The 14,708-nt window shown below is 49.2% G+C and overlaps 1 protein-coding gene across 8 annotated transcripts in view; it reads right to left on the bottom strand.

Moving 5' to 3' along the window:
* Nucleotides 1-499: 499 nt before the first annotated feature.
* Nucleotides 500-14,708, bottom strand: part of Arhgap17 (Rho GTPase activating protein 17) — an 84,859-nt gene continuing 70,650 nt past the window's right edge. For 3 of the 8 annotated variants that reach the window (XM_078024177.1, XM_078024182.1, XM_078024184.1), the window contains 3 exons: nt 14,103-14,272; nt 8,458-9,078; nt 500-1,331 (listed from right to left, as the gene is read on the bottom strand). In XM_078024177.1, coding sequence (XP_077880303.1) covers nt 1,201-1,331; nt 8,458-9,078; nt 14,103-14,272 — 922 coding nt within the window. In that variant the 3' untranslated portion in view covers nt 500-1,200. Of the gene's footprint in view, nt 1,332-5,721; nt 5,771-7,454; nt 7,503-8,457; nt 9,079-14,102; nt 14,273-14,708 lie in introns of all 8 variants that reach the window. The other 5 variants (XR_013426985.1, XR_013426986.1, XM_078024181.1 and 2 more) reach the window with 4 other exon arrangements.

Here is a 14,708-nt window from a genome sequence, read left to right as displayed (position 1 = left end):
GGGGAGGGGTCTTCATGAGAACAGTGGTTCAGACCGCAGCCTCATTTGGCTCCAACTCCCCACCTGCTCTTCTCAAGGGTTTCAATCCTGGGAAAGATGTGGCAGGGCAAGAAGGCATCCCAGTCCCTGAAAAGGGGACTCCTGTGGCAGTTAAAGCTGCTGATGTATTTCCTGGCCCTGTGGAGGCCGAGTCTCTGAGAGTGAGCACCCCCCGTCTATGTCCCTCGAGGGACAAGAAAGGGGATGGGGACTGGTGAGACCCCGAGAGCAGCCTGAGCCACAGGACACTCAGCCTGGAGGTCTGGGGGAGCCTGGTGGCCTTTTTCACTGCAGCGACTTCACTCTATTTTTTCAAATGCTTTGAGTTACAATTGGACCTCCTAAGATGACCCATCAGCAATTCTACTTGGCTAAGTGACAAAATGCACCCACGTGTGTACGTACGTGTACACACACACACACACACACACACTCTAGTTTTCGTCCAAGAATTATCAAATTTTCATATAAACCACAGAATATATTTAATTCAAATTAAACATGAAACTAGAATAATGTTCGGTCCGTATCAAGGAGCAATTACATTGTTTAAAAAAAAAAAAAAGACAGTACATTTCTCTGCATTCTGGAAATCTGACAAGGCACAAGTCACGTCCAGTTTGATGAGGTGACAGATCCAGCAGTCACCATCGATGCTCACGGTTCTGAGGGGACTGGGAAGACACAGACCAGACTTAATACAAAACGGTTCTACAGAAAGTCTGCAGGAGGGGCTCCCTCCTGGTACACGAGGGTGAACGCCCCAGTAGCAAGCAGCACTGACCTGCATGGCTGAGGGTTTTATTAAATAGACGGCGCGTTGCTTCTCGTTCGCTCCAAGCTGCTGTGGGTGCCACCTGCGTTCACAGCAGTGGCCAAAGCTTCCTATGCACTGCTCAGCAGGAAGGCTGGTCCTCTCCTGGTTCTTCTTTGCTTTTGACTTTTTGCCATGGTTGCCCTCCCAGGTAAAGAAAGCCAACTTCTTCAAGACCCAGGTCATGCAGCTTTGAAGTGTGGGCCTCCACGCTCTCCTTGGGCTGTGCAAAAGGCCAGGTCCCGCGTGGGAGGACCTTTCTCCTCCACTGAAAGCTATTCACTGTCTGGTCTGCCCAGCCTGGTTCCGGCCCACAGGGTGGGAGGGACGGCTGGGAGCGGCTTTCTTCACAAGGCGGTACTTTCCGTGTCATTGTCTATATCCAGCAGAATGTGGCCGGGCAGGTCTTTGTTTGCGGAGTCTGAGTGCATTTCAGAAAAGATGCTGCGAAGCGGTTCTGAAGCCCTAGAATTGGTGTCTGGACAGAAAAACACAAGGAGACATGGTATCAACGAGGGGCGACGTGTGGGAGCCCCGGGGACGAGGCTGGGAAGGTGAGTCAGCCCATGCACATAGTCCCCTGCTAGAGACCTCAGCAGCCCTGAGAAGTTGAGTCAAGCCTTGGAGATCCCAGAAAGTGGCCCTCATGGCACAATCCCCTCTGGTGTTCCTTCTTGTGAGCCTGGGCAGCCCTCAGAGGATTTCTGACTGAAGAAAGGAAACCTCTTCCTTAGCAAGGCCTCTGATGCACTAGATGAAATCTCCTATCAGCAGGGATTCCTCCTGTTACCAATGCTATGACCTCAACCTTGGGTTAGAAAAATTTGGGGTTGAATTATTTGGGTTGTGGGGCTGTCCTGTGCATTATAGGATATTGAGCAGAATCCATGGACTTTACTTTATTAAATGCTAGATGGCTCTTTTCCCCTAGGGTGACTGTCTTGACAGTCTCCAGGCACTGTCAAGTATCTGCTGGGGGCCCAATCATCCCTGGTTGACAATAACTGAAGTAGACTACCAAATCTCCTATAAATATTAGTTTTCTCTAATACTTATACATCAAATTCCCTTTTCATGTCTTATTATGTTGGCTGAAATTCTTTTGGTTGATCCCTCCCCCTCCCCTGCTCTCCAGTGCTGGGGATGCAACCCTGGGCCTCATACATGCCGGGCAAGTGCTCTACCATGAGTTACACAAGTTCCCAGCCCCAGAATTCCTTTTAGTAAGATGGAAAATATATGGTTCTCAAGCCACTGTCCCTCATGCTCATGCTGATAAGACACCTTAATCCACCACAGCTCTCTTCCCAGAGAGGTTAGTGGGTCCTAAATTCACTCATTCATGAACAAATACTAAATATTTACTGAGCGCTGACCACATGCCATGTTCTACCTGCTGAGGACACAACAGTGAACAATACAGACACAGTGTTAATGAAGCCTGTGGACAAGTGGGGGGCCCAACCCTAAGGTTCAGTGTCAGGTAGAGGTGAGCTCTAGCAAATTATGAGAAAAGCTCTGTTAGGTATTTGAGGGAAGAGAAATGTTTGGCTATGTTGTGATTTTACTTTGTCAGGTTAGAGCTGTCCTGGAGGGTGCGGGGAGGGAACCACATGGAAGGTGGGCTTGCTGGAGCACTTCCCAGGTGGGCTGAAGACGGCTCTCCCTGCTCTTGGCACAGGCTGCCCCTGCTGGAGCTGTTTCTGATAGTGCCTCTGTCTCCCCAGCTCCTCATCTACGCAGACACAGCAGGCAAATGCTGGTGCACCTTCTCACGGCTCTGAGACTCACCCCTGTCCCCAACCCCTTCCACACTCCTGTCCCCATAGTTCTCCCTGGGGCACCCCTTTCCTCACAGTGACTTCTAGGAGGGTTGGCAGACTTGTCCCTCAGGGTTTGCTGTGCATCACAACTCAAATTCCTAGATTTATGGAGGAGCCTGTGTGTTAAAGAATTCAAGCGCTCAATGTCATTTCAGACAATTTAGGTCTTAAGATAACTATAAATCCCACTGCACTGGGCTGAGGCGCTCTCTACAATGGCACAGTCAGAAGCAGTCTGTGTGCACAGAACTGAGGATGTCTCAGAATGGTCCTCAGCAGAATGGAAGTCAACAGGACAGAGTGCACATCTGTCTTGTTCACAGTACATCCTCAGTACCTAGAAGCACCACTGACAAACAGCAGACTTCACACATCGTGGCTGGACACTTGGATGGCTGCATGGAAGAGTCATCCTGTGTGACCAACCCTCCCTTCTTAAATGTCCTTAGGCAACTGCAGCCAGGACTCAAGGCAACAGTGGAAAAAAAAACCACTGGAAATTGTAAACCTTTTCCCTGTCGTCCCGACCCAACAATACAGATGGTGCCAAGCAGCAGTGTTTCCTCTCAGCCCCCAGAGCTGACAAGGAACCTGGGGGGCATGAGCGAGGCAAAGACCCTGTACATACGGACTGGGTTTCTACTTGTTAACATCTATATTTACATATAAGACCTCACACATCATGGACAACATCTCCATTTTTACTTCTCTGAATTTTTCTATTTATAATGAAGACAATTCTATATCGGGGGAAAATGTGTAGTAGGGCCTAGGGAAATCCCTCAACCTGCTCTTGTCCGTCCCCCCGGCTCCCCAAGCCCATTTCTCATTTTTCCGTGTATCATTTTGTGAAAGCAAACAATGGGTCTGTTTGCACACAACGAGGAGGAAGGAGGGAGGCAATGTGTGCAGCGAGGATTCTGAGAGGGAGTACGCCAGTCATGAGGACTCACTGGGCTTGCTAAATGCTCCCCATGCACCCTGCCAATCAACCCTCACCACTCCACTGGGGAGAGAGGGGAGGCAGACAGCCGCTCAAGGGCTCTGCTCCTTGTCCCAGGGGACGGGAGAGTGCAGGTCTGAAGGGATTGAAGCCACATGGCTAGAGTCTGGCTATGATATACATAATGCTTTTTCTCCTCCCTAAGGGAGTGTGGAAGCTCTTGAGTGAGGATCCTGAAAAAGAAGACGTCACCTGAGGAGCTAATGGCTTCAGTCTTAAACTTTCTGGTGCATTGTAATAAAAAGGAGAAAAAATTATTTTAAAGACAGATGAAAGAATCCAAGTCTCTCCAACCCTCCGCCTATGAATATATACACTATCTGCGTTCCACGAAGGGCTGGACTTTGTGCATATTGCTTGGAATTAAGTTCACAACAGATGCTAACAACTACCAAGAAACTGGAAAAGACTCCCAGTAACCGGACTCAGCCCAAAGGCAGAATGGAGATGGTTCATCCTGGGTTTGGGCCTCTGACACACGTAGCCCAGGTCCTCCTGACCCGAGTGTCTCCCTCCAGGAAGCAGGCCCTCTGAGGGCCTATACTGGCAACCTGGTACTTAGGGTATGATTCTAGGACAGTCGGTCACCCTTGCGATTTTGAGTGGGTGCTTTTGGTCATAAATCTATCTTTCAAGAGGGCAAGGTTATCTGAGACCAAGTGGATCCAAATCCACTCTTGAAATGAAGAGTTTCAGGCTCAGCTGCAGAGTGGACAAGCCCTACCGCCACTGTCCATCCTTCAGCTCTGACCCAGGGACCAAAGGCACGGCTGCCTTCTAGGCCTCACCACTCCTTAAGACTACAAACAATATCCTTATCCATGAAAGACACTGGCTCAGCTTTTTATTATTCTAGGAGAGGTTCTGTTCAAGTCTCACTGGATATTTAACTTGACACGATTTCTCTTATCTACTTGTTAAAAGTAAACTGCCAATAGAAGAACAAGCCACTTAGTACTGATCCATCTGCTAGATGAAATATTATGCTGTCATCTAACATAGATGGCAAAGACCACAGATGTAAAATAAAATAACACAGGATCAAAATCTGTATACGTCAAAATAATTGTCACCACACACCTCCTTGCCTTCAGAAAAACCAGAATTTTTAAAAAGTAGAAGAGACTTCCCCAATTATAGAACTGTAAGTTCTTATTGTTTCTATTTCTCAAAATTTCCTTTTATATCCACACTATTTTTAAAGAATGTATTATTTCACAATATAAGGAGTTTGATTTTTAAAAGAGGACGCTTGGAGAGCCAGCAAACTGCCCAGTGTTAGGGGCATTTGAGAGCGACTCCGTCATTGTGGCCCTGGGTATTCGCCTAACTCCTCTGCCTACAGGAAGGAATGTCTTCTCCTGCAGGGTATTGTCTTCCTAACCCACAAAAACACTAATAGGAAAACCAAGTGGCGCATGAAATTGAAATATGGACACAGGAGCCCTGCTCCTGACCTCCTGGCTCTGGGTCCTAGAAGGCTGGGTCTGGGCATGTAAGTTCTATAAACGTTGACTTAGGAATCCATCTAATATGTAACTTTGATCTAAAACATTTTCGTCTAGATAAATGTAATAAACAACTGCCATAGATTTGACCCTGTGTGTTATGAACTGTAACAGGTGCTTCCTATTTCACCGAGTTTAATCCCCTCATCAGTTCTACCAGGTGTCACCACTTCCAAGGTCAACCAGGTTGTCCCCTGCCCAGTGTAACAGAGAGCTAAAATGCTAAGTTAGGTATGCTTGACGGTGCAGTGTATGTGTTTCTACTACACCTCAAGCCTGTTCAATAGAGGAAAGAATAGAAGTCACAGAAGTCATGAGGCCGGCCCTGTGGCACCTGATCCACATCTGTGCACACATTTAGTACTCAGGATGACTCACAGCAAGCATGGACAAGCCGCCCTCCTTAGTGCATGCACTATTAGTAGGGGTGCAAGCAGGCAGGGTTAGGGAGACTGGTTAGTAACAGGCATTAGTGCACAAATATGATCAGACAGCAGCAAAAATGCTTTGGCCAATCAGGTGCCTTTTCCTTACCATTACATATTCCAATTTCAGTTCTGACTGAATATGGCAGGTCATACATCTAAATTATTTAATAAAATGTTTAAATTAGAATACTCTTTGCTAAAACTTATTAAACACAGCAAGATGAACACTGTTCCCTTGGGAAGTTAAAACCCTACTGATCCTCCATTCTCCAGAGCTCTGCTCTGTGCTGAGCTGCCAGACACTGGCCACCAAGCCTGTGTGGCAGCAGTGATCCCCGGAGAGCTGACCTTGATCCCAGAATCCTCGTATCAGCTCTTTGAGATGAAATACTCTAAATGAAGGGCCTATTTTCAGGAAATTGCCCATCTGAAGTTTTCCAAGTGAAAACAAGATGCCATGGTACAGGACCCTGCTCAAGGAAGTTACTACCTTCTGTAAAAGCCCAGTGCTATGTTCGAGAATCACTAATAGGCAAGCCAACCCCTGTGGGCTCCTGGACTCTTAACTGCTGGCTTTCTGTGTACATCCAAGGGCATCCAGGGGATTGTAAGATGTTAAAGGTTAATTCTGTAATACAAAGGCAATTGTGGTGACCTGGAGTCTTGTGTTAGGAGAACTCACAGCATAGACTGGCTTTTAAATATTTAGCTAATATCTTATGGAAAAGTTACTTTTAAGTGGAAAATTTTGCCTAATAATTACAAAGCACAGTGAATTGCAGTGTTGTGGCTGATCAACAGAACAACCTTCTGGCATAAACACAACCCAGGTAAGGACTCTATTAAAGGAGACATGGAATTCTGATTTGTAGTCTTCCATCTAAATAAAAACAAAAGATCTAGAAATAAAATGTTGGTGTGCCACAAGTACTAAAGTGTTAATCCTTTAACAGTGATTATGGCTCAGTTACTTTACACTGTAAACGATTTCCACACCCACTGGGCACTCCCAGACTCAGGTCAGTCACCAGGTAATAAGGAAGGTGGGCTCAGGCCTGTGGCTCCCCCGTGTTTTCAGTCACACTCTAGCCTTCCCTTGTGCTGCCTATAGGAGTCTTGCTCGAGCAGAAGCTGGGGTGCTCTTACTGCATGGCCTATAAAATGCTTCTGGCTGTGATGAAGGCAATCACACTCTTAACGAGAGGCTTCTGCTGAGCAAATGTGGGTCCAAGGGCAGGTTCAGATGAGCTTCACAGCGCCTTTTAAAAAGCTCATTGTGGTTTAAGAAAGCAAAATGTAGGCATGCTGGATTACAAAGGGATTCCAAGGAATTCAGTAAAGGATCTTGGGGGAAGACTGGTTTTCCCCCCGGTCCTGAGAATTTCAGACATCAATTAAGAAGCTCCATGCAGTTAAGATTGCACTTAAGATTGAAAAAAATAAAATAAAGCTAGGACTTAAGGGACACAAGTTTTTGTGCTGTTGTCACTTGAGTCCTCTTGGTTGGATGCTGATGAGTCAGTCAGTGGGAGGCCAACTGCACTGGGCAGAGCATCAGGCTGTGTTACCAACAGGAGAGAAAAGTTTTAGCATCCTCCGTGAACAGCTTGAAAGCAGCTCTCCCTCTACTGACATCTACGTCCGGATTTGGAGCACTGCAGCTCAAAGTGCTTCTGATAAACACAAGAGGAATGACCACATGCTATGGCACGGACGGCCTGCTGACTGCCATCGCGCGGGTCAAGGGCCACTCTGGAGCACAAAGTCCAAAGCACATACACGAAACATGGCTTAGCAGGAGCATTGGAGCTGCGGTCAAGCTGCTTGCGGGGTACAGACCTTAGTCCTGGACACTTTCCCCACCTGTGAGGGCACTAGGAAGGACATCTATTGGGAAACAAACAAGCAAACAAACCATTGTGGCTTTGTGGTTTTCAAAATAACACTGGTGTCATAAGAAAAGTCATTAACCATTGATAACATGTACAAACGAGGCATCACATTCCTGGGGGGAAATAAAGCTATTGAAAGATATTATTTGAAGTTGGTTAACCTTATCATCTTGGGTCCCCATTTTGGGTGCACTGTTGGCTCATTTTCCACTGAGAAGCCACCTGGGATGGTTGGAGAGCCCAGAGGAATATTTCAGTGGCTTCTCCAAAAATGCCTCCATTTGAATAATCTATAGCTGGAAGAATTGATGTGGAGCTACTAATGCCATTTTTAAAACACTAAAAATCTATTCATACTTAAAATTAAATATTGAATTTGAGTATCTGAGATGAAAATGGTTTTTAATGTGATTAAAGAAAATGGTCGTGTTCTCGAGTTCCTGCAGGAGATCCCATTAGGGGTCTGCTCCACTCACACAACCATCCCCTCTCAAAACAGGCTGGCACTGGGGCTGCAGGGAATCTCAATTCTTCCCTCTTGTGCCACTGGAAGGTGGCACTCTGCTAGGATCAGGCTCTGAGACCTGCCTTCCACCTCATTCAACTTGGCATGATCAGGATTTTTAAAGTTATACCTGAAATTCTTCATTCACTATGAATGTCTTTACTAAGAACCTGGATTAAAAGTCATCACATTTAGAAACAAGCAAATGGAGATAGATTTGACATATGTAATACGACTAGAAATCTTGAACCAACTTCAAGCTCAGGCTGTGGATTTCAGTTTTGCAGGTCACGTGACCTGCCACGACCACACCACTCTGCTGTTCTAGCACAAAAGCAGCCAGAGACCAGATGTGACTGCTGGGCGTGGCTGTGTGCCAATAAAACCTCAACGGCACCTGGCTGGGGGCCAGCATGGTTGGCAGGGGAGAGTGACTCCTACTTACCTGTCACTATTTTGGAAGCTGTTGGTGCTGCGCTGCTGAGGCTGCTGTCCCCGGCAGAGTGGGCGCCAGGAGGATGGGGGGGCGGGGGCATGCTGGGTCGGTTCCTCGGCTTTGGTACTGGCCTGGGTCTCGGCAGGGTTCCAGCATGTGTCTGCGTAGCCTCAGGGTTACTCACCACCTGGGTCTGAGCAGTTGGAAGGTTGGAGTTCTGCTTTCCTAGGGGTGGAGTACTGGGGGGTGTTGGCGTCTGAGGAGGGGTGTGGGGTGGCTGCTCGAGTCCGTGCTCACTGGGCAGTGTCATGGAGGTGGGTGGGCCCTGGCCACTCGGTTTGCTGTGCCCCTGCGGCGTGGCCTGGGTGGGCGGCTGTGGCGGCGGGTGGCTGGGTGCTTGTATTGGAGACAGGCTGCTGGAGTACCTCCGGGGTGCAGAGAGCTGGGAGGTGGCCAAGGGCTGGCCTGGGGCTGGGCCTGTGTGCTGTGGGGGAGGAGACGGACTTCGAGCGGATGGCTTTGGTGACAGGCTGGGTGGAAGCTGAGACGCTCCTGGAGCACTCGGGCCCCCGTGATGGCCAGGAGGCGGGTTTCCCGGTTTTGGGGGCGCTGGAGCAGGTTTCTTAACTGCTGCACAAAGGAGAAACAAGAACTTTTAGTAATAGCAGCAGAGTGACAGCCAGCACCACCTCAGCAAGGAGCAAGGCCAAGGAGCTTGTCCCTGGAGACAGGGACAAGCGGTGCTGACCTCATGTGCCTGCTGTCTCCCTCTCTAGGACCTGGAGCCCCAGTCCAGCCACCAGAAGGCCAGCTGACCAACACCAAAGGAGGGACTTCCTTCCAGACGCCTGACCACCCCTCCTCAAGTAGCCAAAGTCAGACCAACACAAGGGAAGACTGAGACAGCGTCACAGACCCACAGACCAGAGGAAACCATGAGCATTCGGCACTGGGCCTCCAGGATGGGGAGACGGATGTCACTGGAGTTTAATGAACAGCTGGGAACCAGACTGGTGCCTTAGTTGTGATAAATGTACCCTGGTGACGTCAGACAGTGATGCCAGGGGAAGCGGCATGGAGGGGAGTGGGAACTCAACTGCATGGTAAATCAAAAATCATGACAAAACCAACAATGTATTTACAAAACATTAAGTGCATTATACACACCTGACCCTTTGTGACCTGTCATTTTAAAGAGATCAGAGGCTGCCACACCACCAGGGAAACGCTGCTCCAGGCCCCTCCCTGGGTGCCCCAGAGCATGGGAAGAAGCGGGGGAGCGGCGTGGTGGCCCCCCTCCCCACAGTGGCCTGACCCCAAGCCGGCTCCTCCCAGAGGGCTTGACTTATTGTTAATAACTGAAATTCTATCGATTCCAGAATAACTTGGGTTAACAGATACAATATAGGTAAAAGTACAAATAAATCTGGAAAAGCTGCCTTAGAATTATTTCTCTCAAGAGAGGTGATAGCCATCTCTCTCCTCCTGACAGCTGAGGTTCTGGCTGGGAACTTGACACTGAGGAGGATGGGATGGAGAAAACAGATCTGGAACCTCGTTGGTGTCCGGGAGAGGCGGGAAGAAACCAGGACCTGAGCATTTCATGATTTCAGCTGAGAGCTCACTGATCCCATAAGAAGGGGAGAAGGAAATGAAGGACACAGAGGAACATGAGTCACTCTCCCAACATCACCTGCACCATCTGAGCACTGTTAGACCCATTTCACAGTGGAGAACACTGAGCAACAGAGAGGGCAAGCATTTCATAAGAGGTCACACAGTGAGTAAATGGCAGGACAGAGATTCACACCCATGTTAGCGGACTCCCTGGATTCTTTATCCTCTTTCTTCTTCCTACACTGCTTGGGTCCCTGCTCCCTGCTCACAAAGCCCAGAATTCAGAGTTGACAAGGGTGAAGTCTGCTCTGCTATGTTAGCCTAGAATTTTTGATACTGGAACTCTGAAGACCTTTTCCCACAGAAAAAAGCTAATCAGCTTATAAAGGAAGAGATCTCTGGAATATCAGTCATACCCTGGTTGCCATAAGCAACTTTTAAAAAAGGTCCAATTTTCTGTTTTAAGTAATATTTACTTAATTCATATTGAATGAAAGTCATTCCTGACATTTCAGGGTACAGTAGGACTCAGGAGAGAAGCGCCACAGCAGAGTGGCAGGGCTATGGGTGGGGCTGGGGAAGGCCTGCAGAAGACCAGAGTATGTGGGAGGCGGGGTGGGGGGTGGGGGTGGAACCGCCTCCAGGAAGCCTGAGAGCCTGGGCCAGGGAGCCAGGAAAGAGGCACGGCCTGGAAGCTGAGGCCTGCAGGGCCAGGCAGGCAGGCTCAGGTCAAGGGTGCACATGAAGGTGGCCTGAGGGTAGGAGGGCCTTGAGAAGGACAAAGGAGCTGCCCCACGTGCCTTCTCCCTGCAGACCTCCCAAGGTCTGCGATGCTGTGCAGACATGGTGCTTCCACTCACAGGGGACTCACTGAACTTAACCCTCACGATGTCCCCTGAGGTCAGCACCTTTATTTCTGGGTCAGCAGCCTTCAACTAGCCGACTTTAGGCAAAAGCCAGAACTGAGCCCCCAGAGCCTTTCCCCACATCACAACTGCCTGCGGGTGCGAGCAGCCCAACTGCCCGCTGAATTCCTCCTTCCTGTGACCACCACCATCCCCAAGTGACCTCGTCACAGTGGGAAGCCTGTAGTGGCCGTTACTTGTCACCTTCTGGTAGTGCTACTCTGCGCCCCTACTGCTCCCAGGCCCTTCCATGGCCGCTGGCCTGCCCCGAGCTCACTCGGCTGGGCAGCTGCCTTCCAGACTGACCACCTCTGCTTCTCACTGGAGCAGGATGGGACCCTGCGGACAGCTGGACCAGTCACTGAGGTGTGTGCCGTGCAGTCACCCGATTTACGTGTCAGGAGCTCAGCCACAAAGCAGGAGCAACAAGGCCTGAGGAAAGCCTGGGGAGGTGGGGACATGGGCTGTGGCCACCAAGGCTGGTCATGGTCCACACACGTCTGAGCATGAGCACGCTCCACGCTGACTGACTCTGGCCAAACACAAATTCTGGGGTGGGGTACAGAGGTGGATAGGTCAGGCGGGTGTCCCTCAAAGCTGGGCAAGCTCAGGGAAGACGGCTGTGCAGGGCAGCTGCCCTCAGGGAGCGTGGGGAGCACAGGAGCAGTGTCGTCAGAACGCAGCCACCATAGACTGAACACAGAAGCAGCCGCCCTGGACACTGAACGTGGCCCCATGGACATTGAACTGGACACTGTTCCTAAACTCAAGCCAGCAGCTGAAGAACAGATCTGATAAGAGAAAAAACTGGCTCTGCTGGGTTAACGCACCTCCACACAGGGGCCCAGGAGGTCCTGCTCCTGAGTGGTTTTTGTCATGTGCTGCTCTAAGGCCCTGACCCTGGAGTAGGACAGATGACTTCCCTGTGTGGTGCTGCGGCCCACTCCTGCCTGTGGTGGACTCTCGGTTCTTCTCTGTTGACCTGCCTCTATCTGTTCACAGGGGCTGACACGTGTCTTGCTGTAACTCCCCTGCACCTGCACATATAACCTGTGCAACATTATTACATGCTCGGTGCTATGGCTGGAGGGTGTCCCGCTGAGTGTGTGTGCTGGAGCTTAACTCCTTGGTGTGGCCGTGCAGGGTGAGGCTGAGGGGGAGCTGCCCCTGCCCTTCCTGCATGAGAAGTGAGCTACACAGGATCGCTACAGATGCCCACTTGCCCTCCTGTCTTCTACAGATGCCCACTTGCTCTTCCGCTTTCCACCAGGAGCTGAAGCAGCACAAGGCCCTCACCAGAAGCTACGCAGATGCTGGCAAGGTGCCCTTGGGCTTCCCAACCTCCAGAACTGTAAGCCAAAATAAACCTCTGTCCTTTACAGAGCAGCCTGCCTTGGGTATTCTGTTATTGCAACAGAAAATGGACCGACACCTGGCTATTTGTGTGGCATTAGAATTTTTTCCTGTAAGGACTCTTCATGTTTATATGCTCATCATTCCAACTAAGTATAGATAAACATGTTGATTCAATGATAAACTGTGTTGATTCTACTTTCCCAATCCTGGTTACAGAGAAGATGATAAGAAGAATATGGACTCAGCAATATGTTCCTCACTACATGAAACCAGCACCTGCTACAATAAACTTGTTATTTTTTGAGCTACTAAAAACTACAAGTCACTTTGCAGTGAGGATCATCCATAAACTAGCTGCTAGGATGTGGGGCATGGTGGCTCCTGTAGGACTATCAGGCTAAGGAGCACCTTCACTGAGTCAGGCCCCTTTCTAGACCATGATCTCTGACCTCAGCACTGCTGACGACCTGGGCCGGGTGCTCTACAGGGTGTTCAGCACCATCCTGACCCTCTGCCCACAAGATGCCAACAGTAGCCCTCTCTCCACCTATTACAACAAAAGTGCCTCCAGATGTTACCGAATGTTTCAGGAAGGGGGGACAATATCACCTCTAGCTTCTCTAGACACACTCTAGAGGCACTCCACCCCCAGACTCACAAGTGTGTGCCGTGCAGTCACACTTGTGACTACTCTGTGACGAGCACAGGACAGGGCTGGGAATGCTGGAGAGTCTGGGACAGGTGAGCACTCAGCTCACTAAGAGTCTTTGAGGAGCTTCAGAAGGACTAGAAATAAGCTACAAAGAAACTTGTAGATCGAGAAAAATGCTCTAAAAAAGAGTATCATCATAGAGAATGACTTGTGTATATGGTAGAGAGAGGTTGGTTTCACAGAGGAAGTGACCCTTTAAACTGAGGCCTGAGAAGGATCACGTGAAGATATGGGACAGAATGTTCCAGAAGAAAAAACAACAGGGGCTGGGGATGTGGCTCAAGCGGTAGCGCGCTCGCCTGGCATGCGTGCGGCCCGGGTTCGATCCTCAGCACCACATACCAACAAAGATGCTGTGTCCGCCGAGAACTAAAAAATAAATATTAAAAATTCTCTCTCTCCTCTCTCACTCTCTCTTTAAAAAAAAAAAAAAAAAAAACCAACAGGTGCAAAAGTTCTAAGGAATGACTGAACTTAGCACATCCAAGGAACTGAGAGCGGAGTGCAGAAAGAAGAGAGTAAAGAGGGGTGCTCAGAAGTCCTGGCTAGTCCAACAGGGTCCAGGAGGGAGGGGGCAAGGAGGCCACAGGTGAGCGTCACCAAGAGATGGCATGGTCTCTATGTTTGAAAGAGACACCTCGTTGCTGGGTGGACTAAAGGGGCTCAGGCAGGAGCCATTCATGTTGTCAATTAGGACCCAGGAAGCCCTGACCCCAAATCAGAGGCATAGTGACTCCCAGCCCACAGAGCTCAGCAGTACAGACCCTGTGCTGGGTCCCAGTGGGAGCGAAGGCCTGGAAACTGGGAGTGTTTCTGGAGAAACAGCTTTCTACTGGTTAAGCTTAGAAGCTCCTAAGGGAAACATTCTTAAATGTCTGCTTTTCTGCTACTTTCCCCCTATTTTTCTTAAATGCTTTTTCTCTTTCATGACTAATTTTCCTACTTGCCATTTTATAACAGATAAGGAAAAGATCCGTCCCAAAGCCCCACAACCTGGACCCTGGCACCAACCTGGGGGGGACTGAAGCCTTCCGCAAGGGCAACGAGCACAGAGGGTCACTTACCCCGGCGCAGCGTGTGAGGGCTGGGACCAGCAGCGTTGTGAGCTGGGCCGACAGAGAGCTGATGGGAGCTGGCACCTGCCTGGGCCTGGCTTTGGCCACTGGTCATTTGACTGCTATTTCTCCCTGGTGCAGGGACAGCTGCAGATACAGAATCCTTGGGTTTTGGAGGACTAAGGGGAGTAAAAGTCAAGTTAGATGTCAGACGTTCCCTGCTAGAAGAGCTAAACATAGTATAAAATACAGTCATCCCTCAGCATCCCAGGGGGGTTAGTTCTGGGAACCCCTGTAGACACCAACATCCAAGGATGCTCAAATCCCCGATATAAAAATGTGTAGTATTTGAATATAACCTACCTATAACATCCCATATACTTTAAATCATCTCTAAATTACTTCTAATACCTAATGCCATGCAAATGCTGTGTAAACAGTTGTACTGTATTGTCTAAGGAACGACAAGGAAAATTGTCTACATTTAAAAAAAATACAACATAAGAAATATTTTAAAAATATTTTTGATGTGTGATTGGTTGGATCTGTGAGAAGAGAACCCCATGGAAATGGAAGGCCCGGTGCGTAAGATTCCAAGGGCGATCCTAAGGTGGG

Source organism: Ictidomys tridecemlineatus, chromosome 10 (genome assembly GCF_052094955.1).
Source record: "Ictidomys tridecemlineatus isolate mIctTri1 chromosome 10, mIctTri1.hap1, whole genome shotgun sequence".
NCBI lineage: Eukaryota > Metazoa > Chordata > Mammalia > Rodentia > Sciuridae > Ictidomys > Ictidomys tridecemlineatus.
This window is presented reverse-complemented; position numbering and strand designations above follow the sequence as displayed.